The sequence below is a fragment of the Podarcis bocagei genome (genome assembly GCF_964188305.1).
Source record: "Podarcis bocagei genome assembly, chromosome: 2".
Lineage (NCBI taxonomy): Eukaryota > Metazoa > Chordata > Lepidosauria > Squamata > Lacertidae > Podarcis > Podarcis bocagei.
The window spans coordinates 118,459,277-118,475,764 of NC_138126.1; the positions used below are offsets into that span (position 1 = coordinate 118,459,277).

The 16,488-nt window shown below is 47.8% G+C and overlaps 1 protein-coding gene across 2 annotated transcripts in view; it reads left to right on the plus strand.

Moving 5' to 3' along the window:
• Positions 1 to 1,251: 1,251 nt before the first annotated feature.
• Positions 1,252 to 16,488, plus strand: part of NR4A1 (nuclear receptor subfamily 4 group A member 1) — a 42,364-nt gene continuing 27,127 nt past the window's right edge. Inside the window, exon 1 of one of the 2 annotated variants that reach the window (XM_081181397.1) lies at positions 1,252 to 1,403. In XM_081181397.1, the coding sequence (XP_081037523.1) occupies positions 1,379 to 1,403 (25 nt within the window). In that variant the 5' untranslated portion in view covers positions 1,252 to 1,378. Of the gene's footprint in view, positions 1,404 to 6,467; positions 6,650 to 16,488 lie in introns of those variants that run through there. The other variant, XM_081181398.1, reaches the window with a different exon arrangement.

Consider the following 16,488-nt stretch of genomic DNA (forward strand, 5'->3'; position numbering starts at 1 on the left):
ATCTGACCCTGTACTCCACCGGGAGCCAGTGCAGCTTGAAAAGCACTGGATGAATATGCTCCCATGGCAGAGACCCTGTGAGGAGCCTCGCTGCAGCATTCTGTACCCGCTGGAGTTTCTGGGACAGCTTCAAGGGCAGCCCCGCGTAGAGCGAGTTACAGTAGTCAAGCCTGGAAATGACTGTCGCATGGATCACTGTGGCCAGGTCGGGGCGGGAAAGGTAAGGGACCAACCAATTATGGGCATAGCCAGAATTTATTTGGGGGTGGGAAAAACCTGGACAGCATCTTAAAAAGCAGAGACATCACCTTGCCAACAAAGGTCCGTATAGTAAAAGCTATGGTTTTCCCAGGAGTGATGTATGGAAGTGAGAGCTGGACCATAAAGAAGGCTGATCGCCAAAGAATTGGTGCTTTTGAATTATGGTGAGACTCCAATACTTTGGCCACCTCATGAGAAGAGAAGACTCCCTGGAAAAGACCCTGATGCTGGGAAAGATGGAGGGCCCAAGGAGAAGGGGACGACAGAAGACGAGATGGTTGGACAGTGTTCTCGAAGCTACCAGCATGAGTTTGACCAAACTGTGGGAGGCAGTGGAAGACAGGAGTGCCTGGTGTGCCAAAGTATTGGAGCCTCAGCTTCAGGATCTGTCCTTCCAGTGAGCACTCAGGGCTGATTTCCTTCAGAATGGATAGGTTTGATCTTCTTGCAGTCCATGGGACTCTCAAGAGTCTCCTCCAGCACCATAATTCAAAAGCATCCATTCTTCGGCGATCAGCCTTCCTTATGGTCCAGCTCTCACTTCCATACATTATGAACCTTACCATATATCTAAGGCCATAAAATTCCTATCACACAGGCGGGCCGGCGGCGTTGCAAGGCTGCGCTCCCTGCCCCTCTTTTCCCACTGGGGACAAAGGCCGCGGCGCTGCTCCCCTCCCCTGGCAGCCCCTGGCAGCCCCACCCTGCTCCGTAGCAACGCCGCGCATTGCTTCGGCGCGCGGTGCGGGGGAGCCTCGCGCGTCCTTGGGCGTGTAGTATTTTGGGTTCGGAGGCGTCTATTTTTAGCCCCATTGATGGCTGGGATTCCGACGACGTCAACGGAGCCCGGCCTTGACGTCACGGAGGCTCCTTCCAAGCCGGGGCGGGGAGGCGGGGTTTGCAGAAAGTCAAGCGGCGCACGGATGGAGAGCGAGCAGCCGGGGCGAGCGCGCAGGGGGCGGGAGGCGGCGGCGGAGAAGAAGGGGGTCAGGGACCCATCGCGTGGGCGGGGGGCGGGCTGGGGGCTCGGCATGGCTCCGGAGGCCGCGGCGCAGATCCCAGCACCGGACTGCCCGCCTGGGGAAGAGCGCGGAGAGCGGGGGAAGCAGGGGTGCGAATGGAGGACCGCCAGCGACAGCCAGGTGAGATGTGGGGAAGAGGCGCGTCGGTGGTGGGGAAGATCGATTTTCCTTTCTCTCTCGGAAGCATAGGAACCAACTCCTAGGGGAGGACATCCCTTCGGCCCTCCCCGCAATAAAATATTTGAGGGGGCCACCTCCCCAAAAAGTTGATGGGCATTGACATTAAAATAGTCCCTTGTGATCGATTATGTGGGGCAGGGCTCACCTGCCCCCCACTCAATATTTTGTTCAAGTTGGCACCATGGGCGTATCTAGGGAGGCGGGGGGGGGACGACAGCTGCCCCTCCCCTAAATCAAGTAGATACATAAAATACTTAACTAACTGAGCAATTGCCTCGCAGGTAGCTTGGTTCGGCTCCCCCAACATAAATCCTGCCCCCCCCAACATAAATTCTGGCTACACCTATGGGTGGCAGCCCTGCTGGGAAGGCAAAGCAATGCCTGGCTACATAGAAGTAAATCCCACTGTTTTCTGTGGGGTTTACTCCTAGGTACCTGCAATGGCGTTTTAGAAAACCTACACAAGGACTGGTTTAGTTGATCATAGTTTTTAATATCTCTGGGTTCTACTGAAATATCTCCTGCATAAAGCTGCCATTCTTTCCTACAGTGAGCAGGTATTATTGTAGGGCAGCCCAACCATAGCTGTCAACGTTTCCCTTTTTTTAAGGGAAATTCCCTTATTCCGAATAGAATTCCTCGCAAGAAAAGGGAAAAGTTGGCAGCTAAGAGCCCAACCGTTCTCACTTGAATAACAATATATGGGATATTAGAAGGGTTCTGGCCACCTGACTACTTCTGTATCATTTTTCTTTCTCTTTGGAGTTGGCAAAGGCCAGGCTCATTCTGGTCTTGCCTTTCTACAAGATTATTCCAATTAAGGGGGGGGAATCCCCCCATTCCAGTAAGTGAGCTGAATTGCAAATTGAGATGCTTTCAGGCAGCGTAGATCTCCTTCATGCAGTTTGGCACTCTGTATCCCACCTTGGCATAACAAAACACAACCCCTCTTCTGGAGCTGGGCACATATGTCGGAGTGGCCTGCATACTCTGCATTCCACTGGATAGTAGTGTGGGTGTCTAGACTTGTGTTTGGAGTGAAATGAAGATGCTAATTTTGTTTGCATAATGGAAATTTCCTGGGCTACTACAGATTTTGTATTGGTGAACGTGCTGCTTCACAGAGGAGTGGTCCCTCTCAAATACATTTGCATAGGAGCGAACCTAACACTATAATCTTCAGTATGTTTACTTGAAAGTAGGTCCCACTGAGTTCAGTAGCATATATGCCAAAGCATTCATGTTTAGGATTTAAGCCCTTGAACATCATTGTATATGCTTCAGTGGGTGGGTGTGGGGGGGGGGGAATATTTGCTTGGCTGGCAAATGAAGTATTTTTTTTCCTGTTGCTTCTTCCTCTTGCTAGAGCCTCAGTGCTGATTGCTACATGGACAGCCTAACAAAGCCTTGACAATGCTTCAAAAAAAATATTTTTTAAAAAATGTGGTTGTCCCCAGCAGGATAAACCATTTCGTGCTATATTTTTTCCCTCCGTCATACAGATTTCCTTGAGAATTAAGATGGACTGTAAGTGTTTGCGTATCTGTAATCACGCTGGCTAAGCACGAAATGTGGTTTTTCTCATAGAATAAATTTAGTTATTAAAAAACAAACCAAGCCCCTAGTACTTGCTGATGCGAAGTTAAGCCAGAAATTGCATGAGCACGGTCGTGTGTGTGTGTGTGTGTTGGGCAGTGGGCATTTAGTGTTTAGTGTAGCTCCTTCCTGTGGAAATGCTGTCTGAACTCACTTTGTTAACTGGTTAACTTCTAGCTGCCTTGGATATTTTTATCCAAGGTGGGGCATAAGTTTAAGAAATAAATACCGGTAACCCAAATACTGCCGCTTGCCACTTGGTGCAAGTACAGTGGTGCCCCGCAAGACGAATGCCTCGCAAGACGGAAAACTCGCTAGACGAAAGAGTTTGCCGTTTTGGAGGTGCTTCGCAAAACGAATCTCCTATGGGCTTGCTTCGCAAGACGACAATGTCTTGCGAGTTCCTGCTGGTTTTTTTCCTCCCCCCCCCCTTTTTCTAAGCTGCTAAGCCGCTTATCAGCTGATCCGATCAGCAGATAAGCCGCTAATAGCGCTAATCCGCTAATCCTTCAATGGGCTTGCTTCGCAAGACGAAAAAACCGCTAGACGAAGAGAATCACAGAACGGATTCTTTTCGTCTTGCGAGGCACCACTGTACACACTGCCCTAGATATGGGCTTCAGAAAGTTATGAGATTCCTCTCTGTGTGTGTCTCTGTGTTTCTCCCTTTCTCTTTCTTTTCCTCTCTCGCACGCCTCTCACTTTTTGAAACTCGCTGAAGCACTGAGGAAGGCCTAGAGAGCACATCTTTTGTCTGGATAGGATAGTGACTTGGCTCAGAGCAAGTGTTGTTATTGATGTGCTTCTCCTTTGCGACTGCACCGCAGGGAACCCTTTCCTGGATGTCAGATGTGCAAACACCCCTTTGGGTGACTTGTGATCTCGGTCATATTTGCCCATCAGTTGGGCACCGTGATGTACCCAGTTTTTAAGGGGTAATCCATTCGAGAGCTCAATCAGGCATTTTTTGGGTAGCCTAGTGTTGTCCATCTGTTGAATTCTAAACCAATAGCAGAGGATTCTTTTATCTTTTTGGCGCTCTATGCTCAACATGCGAGTTTCCAACATGACCATGGCAGATTGCACGTCTTTGGGTAAACCTACAAGGACTCTTAAAAAATAATTCTATAGGGGTTCCAAACCAGAGACCTTTGAGGTACCCCAAACCTCTGCACCATATAAAATCTGGCCCATTGTTTTTGTTTTATACACAGATAGAGCTGGGTTGACCAGATTTCCACCTTTACAAGCAGTGAATTTCAAAATAGCTTTTGCTGATTTAAAGGCTTACAATTTAATATTGGACTTGTGTAAAATACCTTGATCTGGCTGCCCCAGTGCCCACTCTGTGGCTGGCTCTTCCTGTGGCATGCTTCCTCTTGGTAGGCCAGGGATAGCAGGTCTGTAGGCTTATCGATGTTGCTAAACTCCAGTTCCCATCAGCTCCAGCCAGGATGGCCCATGGTTGGCGATGATGGGGGTTGTAGTCCAATTGGTGTTTGATCCTTGCCCGCAGGTCATGAAAATGGAACTTCAGCTACCGTATTTTTCGCTCTATAAGACGCACCAGACCACAAGACGCACCTAGTTTTTGGAGGAGGAAAACAAGAAAAAAATATTCTGAATCTCAGAAGCCAGAACAAGAGGGATCGCTGCGCAGTGAAAGCAGCAAGCCCTCTTGCTGTTCTGGCTTCTGGGATAGCTGCACAGCCTGCATTCGCTCCATAAGATGCACACACATTTTCCCCTTACTTTTTAGAAGGGGAAAAGTGAGTCTTATAGAGCAAAAGATACGGTACTTAGGAGGTCCCCTGCCCTGCATCTTGAATGTCTGGTAGTACCTGACCTCCTCCTGGGTTGCGATGGAGCATTGCCTTTTCATTTGGTTAGGGTTGCCATATTTCAAAAAGTGAAAATCTGGGTGCAAAAGTTGTTGAGATCTTTTTTTTTGGCAAAGTTGTTGAGCTTTTCCCATAAATGTCCAGAAATTCCAGAGGTATGGCAGCCCTACATTTGGTGTTTCAGTGCAGATAGCAATGAAAGGTGTTGGCATACGGCAGAGCAGCCTCCCTGCTCTGTTCAACAAAGGGAGACATTGTGCGCATGACAATTCCACTTGCACAACTCCAAGTAGGAATTTGGGCCTCGTGATTGATTTGGCACCCCTGGGTAACTGACTCAAGTAGCATTGTTTCAGATCACCCCCCATTGTTGATGATGATCAACATTTCTCCGATGAAAATAGGGATGTCCTGTTGCATAACGATAATAACGATGATGATGATAATGATGATTTTATTATTTATACCCCACCCATCTGACTGGGTTGCCCCAGCCACTCTGGGCGTCTTCCAACATACATAAAAGCATAATAAAACATTAAACAAACTTCCTTGTGCAAGGCTGCCTTCAGATGTCTTCTAAAGGTTGCACAGTTCCTTATCTCCTTGTCTTGGGGGTTGCATAATTCCATGCCCTCTGGTGAAAATAGGGACGGCCTAAGGAAAAGTGGGATATTCTGGGATCAAAGGGTCTGGGAGTGTGCCTTAACTGTGCATGTATGTACCGTATTTTTTGCTCTATAGGACTCACTTTTCCCCTCCTAAAAAGTAAGGGGAAATGTGTGTGCGTCTTATGGAGCGAATGCAGGCTGTGCAGCTATCCCAGAAGCCAGAACAGCAAGAGGGATTGCTGCTTTCACTGCGCAGTGATCCCTCTTGCTGTTCTGGCTTCTGAGATTCAGAATATTATTTTTCTTGTTTTCCTCCTCCAAAAACTAGGTGCGTCTTGTGGTCTGGTGTAGAGCGAAAAATACAGTACTTGGAATTCAGTTTTAATGTGATTTGAGTTTGGTCAGTTTGAGACCAGCAGCACTTTTGAGGGGTGCTGAAAATAGTGTGTGGATCAGGGCAACGCTGCAACGTTTGGCCTTCAGTTCTGGCGAAACAAGCTCTTTCATAACCGTGCTAAAACAGTCACCAGCCCGCTCAATTGCATCAGGGTTGTTGTGTGTGTTTTTTTATTCCGGCACCAGCCAGCCATTCTGGGACTCCCAAATGCTTTCCCCCAGCTTTGGCTAGAAAGTGACGTTTTTAGGAGGTCAACTCGGGAGGGGAAGGGAAAGATTCCTGGTTTAGAAGGGATTCCCCACATGGCCTATATATGGCTCTTGGCGTGTTCTTCCAAGACCTGCTGACGCGAGCCGCTGCCTGTCCAGCTGCTGACGTCCAGCGGTGGGTGGGACACCCCTTACGCTTTCTCTGACGCCGCTGTGGGCTTGGCTTCCTCTGAAACACAAACATGCGTGCATTCAGCGCTCTGCCTGCCAAACCCCACGAAGCAGTTCCCGGCCCGGCCCCTGATGATTGAAACCAGCTGCGGGCTGCTGCCCTCCGCCGCCACCGCCGCTGGCCGCCTGCCAGATGGCTCCTCTTGGCCAAGGTGTTCGCTACACCTGCAGCTTTGCTTGAGATGAAAGAGGGAGAGAGCGAGGGAACAGAGCGAGGAACACCAGTCCGGCTCCCGTGCGATCAAAGGCAACACTCCTTTCAGACAGCAAATAACCTAACCTATGGAACTTTCTGTTACGGGTGAGTCACACTTCGAAGCAAGGATTCCTTTTGCCCGGGGGGGGGGACCCAGGAACTAATTGTGGCTACAAGCCTTCTGATCGAAATAAGACCGATGCTCTTTAGATAGAAGGGCTGAGCTTCTGCCTGGAAAGGAGCTGATGGTTCCATCCACGATTTTATCGAGCTACATTGCTACTTTTTTGTTTGGTTGTGAGTCACGGGTGTTTTTTGCAAATAGAAACTGCCTTAAACAGTTCGGCCAATTAAAATGAGCTGCGGGGAGTGTGCAGGAGAACTATTTACCCTGGAATAAATAATTATGCTAACTGGTTTTTTTATCCAGCGCAGCGGTATTAAAGGGTCCATTCTCCACTCTGCCAAGGGATGCCCAAGGAGCAAAGATGTAAGTTTGGGTCATTGGTGGTGGTTGCCCTGATCTGAGGTAAAGGGACCCCTGACCATTAGGTCCAGTCGTGGCCGACTCTGGGGTTGCGGCGCTCATCTCGCTTTATTGGCCGAGTACAGCTTCTGGGTCATGTGGCCAGCATGACTAAGCCGCTTCTGGTGAACCAGAGCAGCACACGGAAACGCCGTTTACCTTCCCGCCAGAGTGGTACCTATTTATCTACTTGCACTTTGACGTGCTTTCGAACTGCTAGGTTGGCAGGAGCAGGGACCGAGCAATGGGAGCTCACCCCGTCGCGGGGATTCGAACCACCGACCTTCTGATCGGCAAGTCCTAGGCTCTGTGGTTTAACCCACAGCGCCACCCGCTTAAAGAAGGAGTGAAGAACTTGCAGCTCTCCAAATGTGGTTGGACTACAGTTCCCATTATCCCTGACCATCTGGCCAGGGCTGATTGGAGTTGGAGTCCACCAGCAATCCAGATATCAACATTAGACTATGAGAATATTCCCCCCACCCACCCTTCAACCAGACCTGAGCAAATAGGAAAGATCAACAGTTTAGCCGCCCTGATTATGTGAGAGGGGATGGGTACAATTACGGCAAAGGATGTATGGTTTCCTAAACACAAGACAGCCTTTATTGCAAATCCGGACTCTTCCTCTTAACGGTGTTGCTTTTCTTGGAAGTTCTCTGCAAAACCCAGTTTGACATGTTCGTACACTTTGTCCTCTACCTGTGTTCCTGTGCCAGGAAAGATACATTTACTTTCTGCCAATCAAAATGCTTATGGCAGGACTCCCTGGATACATGTGCCGCAGGTGTACATTGCCTAAGGGAAGGGAACTTCCTGAACAATAAAGAAGTCATTTGGGGTCAGGACGCTTTGGAGAAGGCCTCTCTTTTTTAGTTTTTCCTTCTGTAGAAGCGGAGAGAATCTACAGAATCTCCTGCTTCTCCCCAGACAGGTTTAAGAGTCTCCTCTTCTTCAATGATGGGCTTTACATACTGACTTCAGTTCTGACTCCGCCACAAATTTTCCCCGTGAGCACAGAACCGCCAACGTCAAAATAATTTTGCTTCCTGGAGAGACTTTACCAGAGTTTTCTCATGAATCAGTGGAAGCGGTGGGCTGGGCGATTCAAGATTCACTGGCCTGGATTGAATCTAACAGATATACAGGCCCAGTGACTGATCAGAGAGGGAAAGTTAGATAAAGCACAATTGCTGAAACAAAGCACATCACAAACGTGTACTAGAAAGGAGAAGCGCTGGGTGCCACCTGTAAAAAACCAGGATACAGGTAAATTCCTCCTTAGATAACATGAGCCTAAAATCTAGGATCCAGCTATTTTGCTTAACTTGCCAGCATTCATTTATTTATCGCATTTGTATCCCAACTTTCTTCCAAGGGCCTTGGGGTGGCAAATGAAGGATGTACAGTGGTACCTCAGGTTAAGTACTTAATTCGTTCCGGAGGTCCGTACTTAACCTGAAACTGTTCTTAACCTGAAGCACCACTTTAGCTAATGGGGCCTCCCGCTGCTGCCGCGCCACCAGAGCACAATTTATGTTCTCATCCTGAAGCAAAGTTCTTAACCTAAAGCACTATTTCTGGGTTAGCGGAGTCTGTAACCTGAAGCGAATGTAACCTGAGGTACCACTGTGCTTGTTGCATCCTAAAAACCAGCTTTGCAAAGTAGACCAAGCTGAAAGACCATGATTGGCCCGAGATTATGAAATCCACTTTGTTGCTGAATGGGGTTCCGAGCCAGGCTGCCCCGAGTCCTTGCGGTGTTCCTGTGACACACCTTGCCCACAGGACTTTTGTATCTTCAAATCTGCCTGCTACGCCTGTCTTGAGGAGGTAAAAGGCCTACGTCAGCCTTTCTCAACCTGTGGGTCCCCAGATGTTGTTGAACTACAACTCCCATCACCCCTAGCTAGCAAGGCCGGAGCTCAGGGATGATGGGAGTTGTAGTCCAACAACATCTGGGGACCCACAGGTTGAGAACCGCTGGCCTAGGGCCTCAGCTTGTTTAGTTACCCAGCTTTGAGGTCTTCATCAGAGAGAGGCACCACCTACAATACTGGGAATGTTTCCCTCCTTAGAAGTTTCTGTACCCTCTCGAATATCCTGCAACACCAGCCAGGAACTCGGAGCCTCTTGCAACATTCTTGTCTAGAACACTCAGTTAGCAGGCTAGGAGGACTTTGTACCTTTCGTTAATCCGGTTTGCACCTGGGCTGCGGGGAGGGGGCACAATCTCCCACTTTCCAGCTGTTCTCTTCAGTCCCGAAGCACAATGCGCAATATCGGATCGCGCCTAGTCAGGGTTTCTGTAAAATGAGATGCCACTGGGCAGAACAGAATGCCAGGGACCCTGTTCTGCCTGGGGACAGAGTAGCTTTTGTGCATTAGAATCCAGGAATTGCACAGCGCATCTCCATCTTGGAGTGTGGGCAGCTGGCAGATTTTGAATGCTGCCTGGCTGCCTTGCACAAAGGGTGGCAATGCCCAGAGTCCTTTGTGGCAGCACCAAAGGTTCTTGCGTCTGACTTCCTTCTGACTGCTGTTTCTTCATTTGCTGTGTCTCGGCGGGGGGGGGGGAATGGAACGAGTAGCACATCCCATCAATGGCAGAGAGGGAAACAGGCAAGACAGTGGTGGTGGTAATCAGAATTCACCCAGCCTTTGACTACCCATTCACAGTGATCCTCTGCAAAAAAAAACATTTGCCAGATGAGGACATAAGCAACCAGTAACAAAGTCCATATTGTAAAAGATCCATTTGGCAGACTTATGAATCGACCCAAATCCTGCCTCACAAGGGGAAACATTGATGAAGTTTTCTATAATGTTGTTGCACGGTTTGATGCCTCTCTGTATTCTTCGTGTGGAAGTTCATACAAGGATTTGGGGGCCACTGCGAAAAGGCCCTGCGACTGCCACATCGTTTTCCCCTCCCCGCCTCCTTTTGGACAATGGTACTCCAAAGTCTCTAAAGGAGGTGTGTAAGTGAGAGATTGGTGGAAGAACACTGAGACGCCTCCGAGAAAAGACATCTGGTACGGAAACACTTTTAATAACTCAGCAAGCGGCTTGCTACCCTTCCTGGCACCCAGTTCCAAGCTCTGAAGTCTGACGCATAAGTTGGGAACACTCTGAAACGCAAGGGTTGCCTTGGGAACATACCCCGAGTACCAGGCTCGCAAGCCATCTTTTCTTTAGAACCAGACTGTGCCGGAACAGTTTGTGTAGTTAATCTATCTTCTCTATGGGATGACTTGGATGCAGCTGGCGGTACATGGTGTTGCTGGGTGTTAAAGCAGGGTCCAACTTGGCAGCGGATGTAGGGCTGGCTGCTTGTCTGATGGGTAAAAAATAAATAAAAAGTCTTGTTTTGTTGCACTAGAACCATAACAACAAGAGTTTGGGTTGGTTTTCCCCCCTCCCCTGTTATTAGCATGAGTTTGGAACTGAACTATTTTTCAAATCAATTGGTACGAGAGATTATGGGCGTTGTAATCCAGCAAGACGCGGGTGGCGCTGTGGGTTAAACCACAGAGCCTAGGACTTGCCGATCAGAAGGTCGGCGGTTCGAATCCCTGCGGCAGGGTGAGCTCCCGTTGCTCGGTCCCTGCTCCTGCCCAACTAGCAGTTCGAAAGCACGTCAAAGTGCAAGTAGATAAATAGGTACCACTCTGGCGGGAAGGTAAACGGCGTTTACGTGTGTTGGTCTGTTTCGCCAGAAGTGGCTTAGTCATGCTGGCCACATGACCCGGAAGCTCCCTCGGCCAATAAAGCAAGATGAGCGCTGCAACCCCAGAGGCAACCCCAGAGTTGGTCACGACTGGACCTAATGTTCAGGGGTCCCTTTACCTTTGCCTTTAATCTAGCAAGATCTGTAGGGCTAAGTATCCAGCATCCAGTAGTTGCCTTTAATCTAGCAAGATCTGTAGGGCTAAGTATCCGGCATCCAGTAGTATCCAGCAGTGATCAAGCAGTGATCCAGCATCCAGTAGTATCCAGCAGTGATCAAGTTGTGCACTGATCTTGTAGTTGGGGGGGGGGTCGTGAATACAAAGACTTCTCCCTCCTTCTCTCCAGTCTCTTTTTAAATTATTGAGCCAGGGATGGTGTTTCTCCCTTTATATATATTAATAATGATATAAACAGAATTTTGTCCTCTTCAATAGTGATATCCATTCTCAGAGTGCTGATCCTTATGTAACCGACACCTGCGTAAGGTACCAGCAGGCTTTGGGGAAACCCAATAGATTTGCAAAAGTACAAGAAATATTTGGGAGGGTGGGGGAATCTTTAAAAAGCTCAGAGCAACCAAAGAGAACCAGTCACATGGAATACTGATTGACTGCTGGGGAAAGCTGAAAACTGGATGGGTAGTGGCAGAGAACGGGAATGGGGTGCCTGGAATCCTGAAAATCAGTTTGTTCCGCCCTGCAGCATTGCTTTATATATGCCAAACGTACTTGATTAATTCAGGCTTTCTACCTAGATGATTCTGACTTCTAGACCAGATCGGATGATAAAAAACCAATCTGCCTTCTGAATTTCGAATTACATAATTACTGTTTTAACACGTTTGTTCAAGAGTGGAAACCCAGTGTGCGGCGTTTTCCATGTGTACATAGCAGGTTCCTTGCTTGATGGTTTTAGAGATTATTTTGAGTGTAGGAGAGGCACAAAGGCTTTACTAGAAGCACAGAGAGATCTGAGTAGGTTTTCCCCTGGTCTCCACCCCCACTGGCAAGCCACATTTCCATGCTTTCAAGAGAAGGGCTTGCCTCGCTCTGAGACTTCAGTACGGCTGCAGACCTCAAACCACTTCGAAGTGCCCTTAAATTGTTTCAGAGTGGAACTTTCCATTGAATTAATGTGAGGACTGGTTGTCGTCTACATATACATGCCTTTCCAATAGCTTTTTAAACTCTGAGGTCTCCTGCCTAGCAGTCTGGTTTTTGCCTTTTTGGGGGTGCTCCTCTCATTTTCTGCTCTTCTTCTAGAGTAGCCGTCAACTACCGTACATTTTTACTGGCCAGCTGAAAGCAACAGAATGATTTCGGACTATTTAAAGAAATGTTACAGTTTGATGAATTTGCGGGAAGGATTTGAATAACGAGTAAAGAAAGAATTAGGACTTATTGTAATATTGTTAGGACATAAGAGATAGAAAACAGGGGGCGGGATTCATGGAAAACAAAATGGGAAGTCGAAAAAAATAAAAAATATGATGTATTGGCATGTATATGTAGAATTTTTTTACTGAAAGTTAATGTTTTATTTTATTTTTATTTTTAAAAATTCCTTCTCAATCATTTCCAAATTCATTGGTCACATCAGGATTCTCTCATTCTCCCAAAGAGCTCAAGATGCCATAGAGGAGGTTATTCTATTTTTTATCCTTGCGAAAAACCTGTGAGGGGAGCTAGGCCAAGGAAATCAGTGACTGATCTAAGAAGAGGGTTTTTTGGGTGGGGGGGCTAAGCTCTTTTTATGCTCAGAGTCCAGTCCTGGATTCATGATTCTTCCCCCCAAAAAAATATTGAAAACACAGTGTTCTGTGGGGAACCTGATACAGAGAAATTGAGCCCCTCTGAGGACAGAGGATTGGCTAGATCAGAGATGGAGAAGGCATGGTACTCCAGATGTTGCTGGACTCGGTCGTCCCTGGCCGAGGTCGATGAGAGTTGGTACCAACAACAGCTGGCGGATGTCAGGTTCGCATCCCTGAGCTAGAGTCATCTTCAGATTTCCAGTAGCGCCAGGATTCTGTGACTTGGATTTTAGTAGTATCCCTCTATCATCTATTTACCAACCCAACATTTTAAAAACAAACCAACAAGGCACCGTTGGTTTTAATTCCTGAAATTTTAGGGTTTGTCCCCCCCACCCCACCCCGCAAAAAAACCCAGCATTCGAGAGTGCTGGGGTAACCAACCAATTGACAATGACATTCCTCTCCTCAGCAGCTGCTCTGGGATTCCGGCCAAGTCTTCGGCTCAAACATGCAAGAAAAACGCATCTTGTTACGCAGTCGGTCTTAACAGGCGCGAGGCCTTTAAGCAAACCCAGAGGCTGCCGAGGCTAAAAATATTTTTAACAATAGGAAAATACATCAATCTTTCCGGCTGCCGAGTTATCGGCGTCTTTTATGCTTGGCCTACAAAATTCCACTTGGAGGTTGCAGCCCCTGATGTATCGCCAAGTTGGAAAATGGGGGGGGGGGAGGGGGAATAGACCAGGCAGAGGAAAAACTCCTTCCGCCCTGGGCTGACTTTGTTTTTGTGACACTAAACTCCCGGCAAAGTGTTTGGGGCCTCTGGGGTTTGACCGCTGGGGCAAGGATCTTTAAGGCAAAGCTTTATAAACACATACACACAGCCTGATCTTATATGCATGTTTACTCAACAGTACCCCACGCTGAGTTCAGCAGGGGTCCTGAGGGTGGCAACACAAGAACGGGGCCTTATCTGCAGTGGCTCCCCGTTTGTGGAATGCTCTCCCCAGGGAAGTTCGCCTGGCACCTTCATTATACATCTTTAGGTGCCAGGCAAAAACGTTCCTCTTTAACCAGGCCTTGGGCTGATGGACATCTCTTGCCCTTTGAAAATGTGTTGGGGAGGGGATTATTGGGTTGTTTTTACTTTTGCTATTTATGTTTTTATATTGTGATTTTATCTTGTGAACTGCCCTGAGACCTGCGGGTATAGGGTGATGTACAAATTTTAATAATGATGATGATGTTAGCACGACAGCCTTTGCATTGGCTATACGAGTAGGGGCCTGTAAAAGTAAAGGGAACCCGGACTATTAGGTCCAGTCGCGGACGACTCTGGGGTTGCGGCGCTCATCTCGCTCTATAGGCCGAGGGAGCCGGCGTTTGTCCACAGGCAGCTTCCAAATCATGTGGCCAGCATGACTAAGCCGCTTCTGGCGAACCAGAGCAGCGCACGGAAACGCCGTTTACCTTCCCACCGGAGCAGTACCTATTTATCTACTTGCACTGGTATGCTTTTGAACTGCTAGGTTGGCAGGAGGAGGGACCAAGCAACGGGAGCTCACCCTGTTGCGGGGATTCAAACCGCCGAACTTCTGATCGGCAAGCCCTAGGTTCTGTGGTTTAGACCAGCTGTTTTCGAACTACAATTCCCATCATCCGTGACCACTGGTCTTGCTAGCTGAGGATTATGGGAGTTGTAGTCCAAAAACAGCTGGAGGCCCAAGGTTGGGAAATGCTGGTTTAGACCACAGCGCCACCCACATCCCTACTTGCAACTAATTTACCTGCTTGTAACTCATTTGCCCTCAAAGTAGTCTTTGCCATGCAGTATGTGACCTTTAAAAGAAAAGGAGGGAATGGCTTCTAGGAGGGGAAAGGCCATATTTTATTGAATTGCCATTTTTTTGGCACTGCTTTTTAGGAGGCAGGTGCCCTTGGTGCTGTTCTTTGTGCTGCGGGTTAACATAAGAGCAGCTCTGCTGAATTGGATCACAGCTCCATCTAGCCCTGGGCTCTTGTCTTCTGCAGTGGCCGGTAGTTACATGCCTTTTGGGAAGTTCACCGAACGAGGCCTGTAGGCAATAGACCTTTCCCGCTTCTGCTCCCCAGCAGCTGTTGTTCAGCAGCCTAACTTGCTCTAAACATGGAGGTTCTGTATAGCCACTGCAGCTTTACCAAGTAATGCCTGGCACACTGTGAAGTGATCTTTCTCCCCACCCGTCTTCATTTCCTTGTGAATAAGCAACTCAGAATATCATTTTAGCTTCGCAAGAGCCCTGCAGCAGAGATACTGACATGCCCTGGGCTACTCACTTAACCTTTCCTGAACTTGTACTATTCTCAAGTAAATTTGGAAGTAAATATGGAAGTGAGAGCCGGACCATAAAAAAGGCTGATTGCCGAAGAATTGATGCTTTTGAATTCTGGTCCTGGAGGAGACTGTTGAGAGTCCCATGGACTGCAAGAAGATCAAACCTCTCCATTCTGAAGGAAATCAGCCCTGAGTGCTCACTGGAAGGACAGATCGTGAAGCTGAGGCTCCAATACTTTGGCCACCTCATGAGAAGGGAAGACTCCCTGGAAAAGACCCTGATGTTGGGAAAGATGGAGGGCACAAGGAGAAGGGGACGACAGAGGACGAGATGGTTGGATAGTGTTCTCGAAGCTACCAGCATGAGTTTGACCAAACTGCAGGAGGCAGTGGAAGACAGGAGTGCCTGGCGTGCTCTGGTCCAGGGGGTCACGAAGAGTCGGACACGACTAAACAGCAACAACAAGTAAATTTAAGCCCAGGAATCTAGTCCACAGCAGCTTCTGTATTCTGACAAAGCAGAGAGGTTGTATTCAGTGAAGGCCTACTCATCGCAGACCCATTGAAGTTAATGAACGCAAGTTGGTCATGATTATTAGCTAAAGTGGCAGACCTTCCAAGTGTCCCTATTTTCCAGGGACAGTCCCGGATTTACAGAAGCTGCCCCGGTTCCTGATTTCATCCTGGAATGTCCCGCTTTTCCTTAGGGCACCCCTATTTTCACTGGATAAATGTTGGAGGGTACAGAGTTATCCAACCCCCAAGCCAAGGAGATAATTAACTCTACCATCTTTAGAAGACATCTGGAGGCAGCCCTGTTTAGGGAAGTTTTTTAATAATAATAATAATAATAATAATAATAATAATAATAATAATAATACAGTGGTATCTCAGGTTAAGTACTTAATTCGTTCTGGAGGTCCATTCTTAACCTGAAACTGTTCTTAACCTGAAGCACCACTTTAGCTAATGGGGCCTCCTGCTGCTGCCAAAGCCCGATTTCTGTTCTTATCCTGAAGCAAAGTTCTTAACCTGAAGCGTATGTAACCTAAAGCGTATGTAACCTGAGGTACCACTGTAATAATGTTTTATGTTTTTATATATGTTGGAAGCTGCCCAGAGTGGCTGGGGCAACCCAGTCAGATGGATGGCGTATAAATAATAAAATTATTGTCGTCATCATCATCATCATCATTATGGAGCAATAGCACCGCTGTAGTAGGTCAAAGAAAGTGGGTACAGATTGAGAACCCTCATTTGGGACTTAAGTAGTGGGGAACCATAGAGGCAAATCAGCCCAAATATTTTTCTCTTACTGGCAAAGGACCGCAAGATCCCGCACTGAAGATAATATGCTTTTCAGCTAGTCTAGAGTTAATTGTAGTACCCTCTGATTTCTTGTGCTGCCTGTTCATTCCAAAATCCAGGACTCAGTGAATGAACCTGAATGAAATCTGTTAATCCCACTAGAGCCAAACCCTGAAAAGTCTTCACACATGTTTGCTGGCTTCCTCTTATGACTCTTGGTTATTACAACCCAATAGAACAGGCTATGCAAACTATGAAAAGTAAAGAAAAGAGAAAGTGTATTTTAAAGGCATGCTTGCTCCAATGAC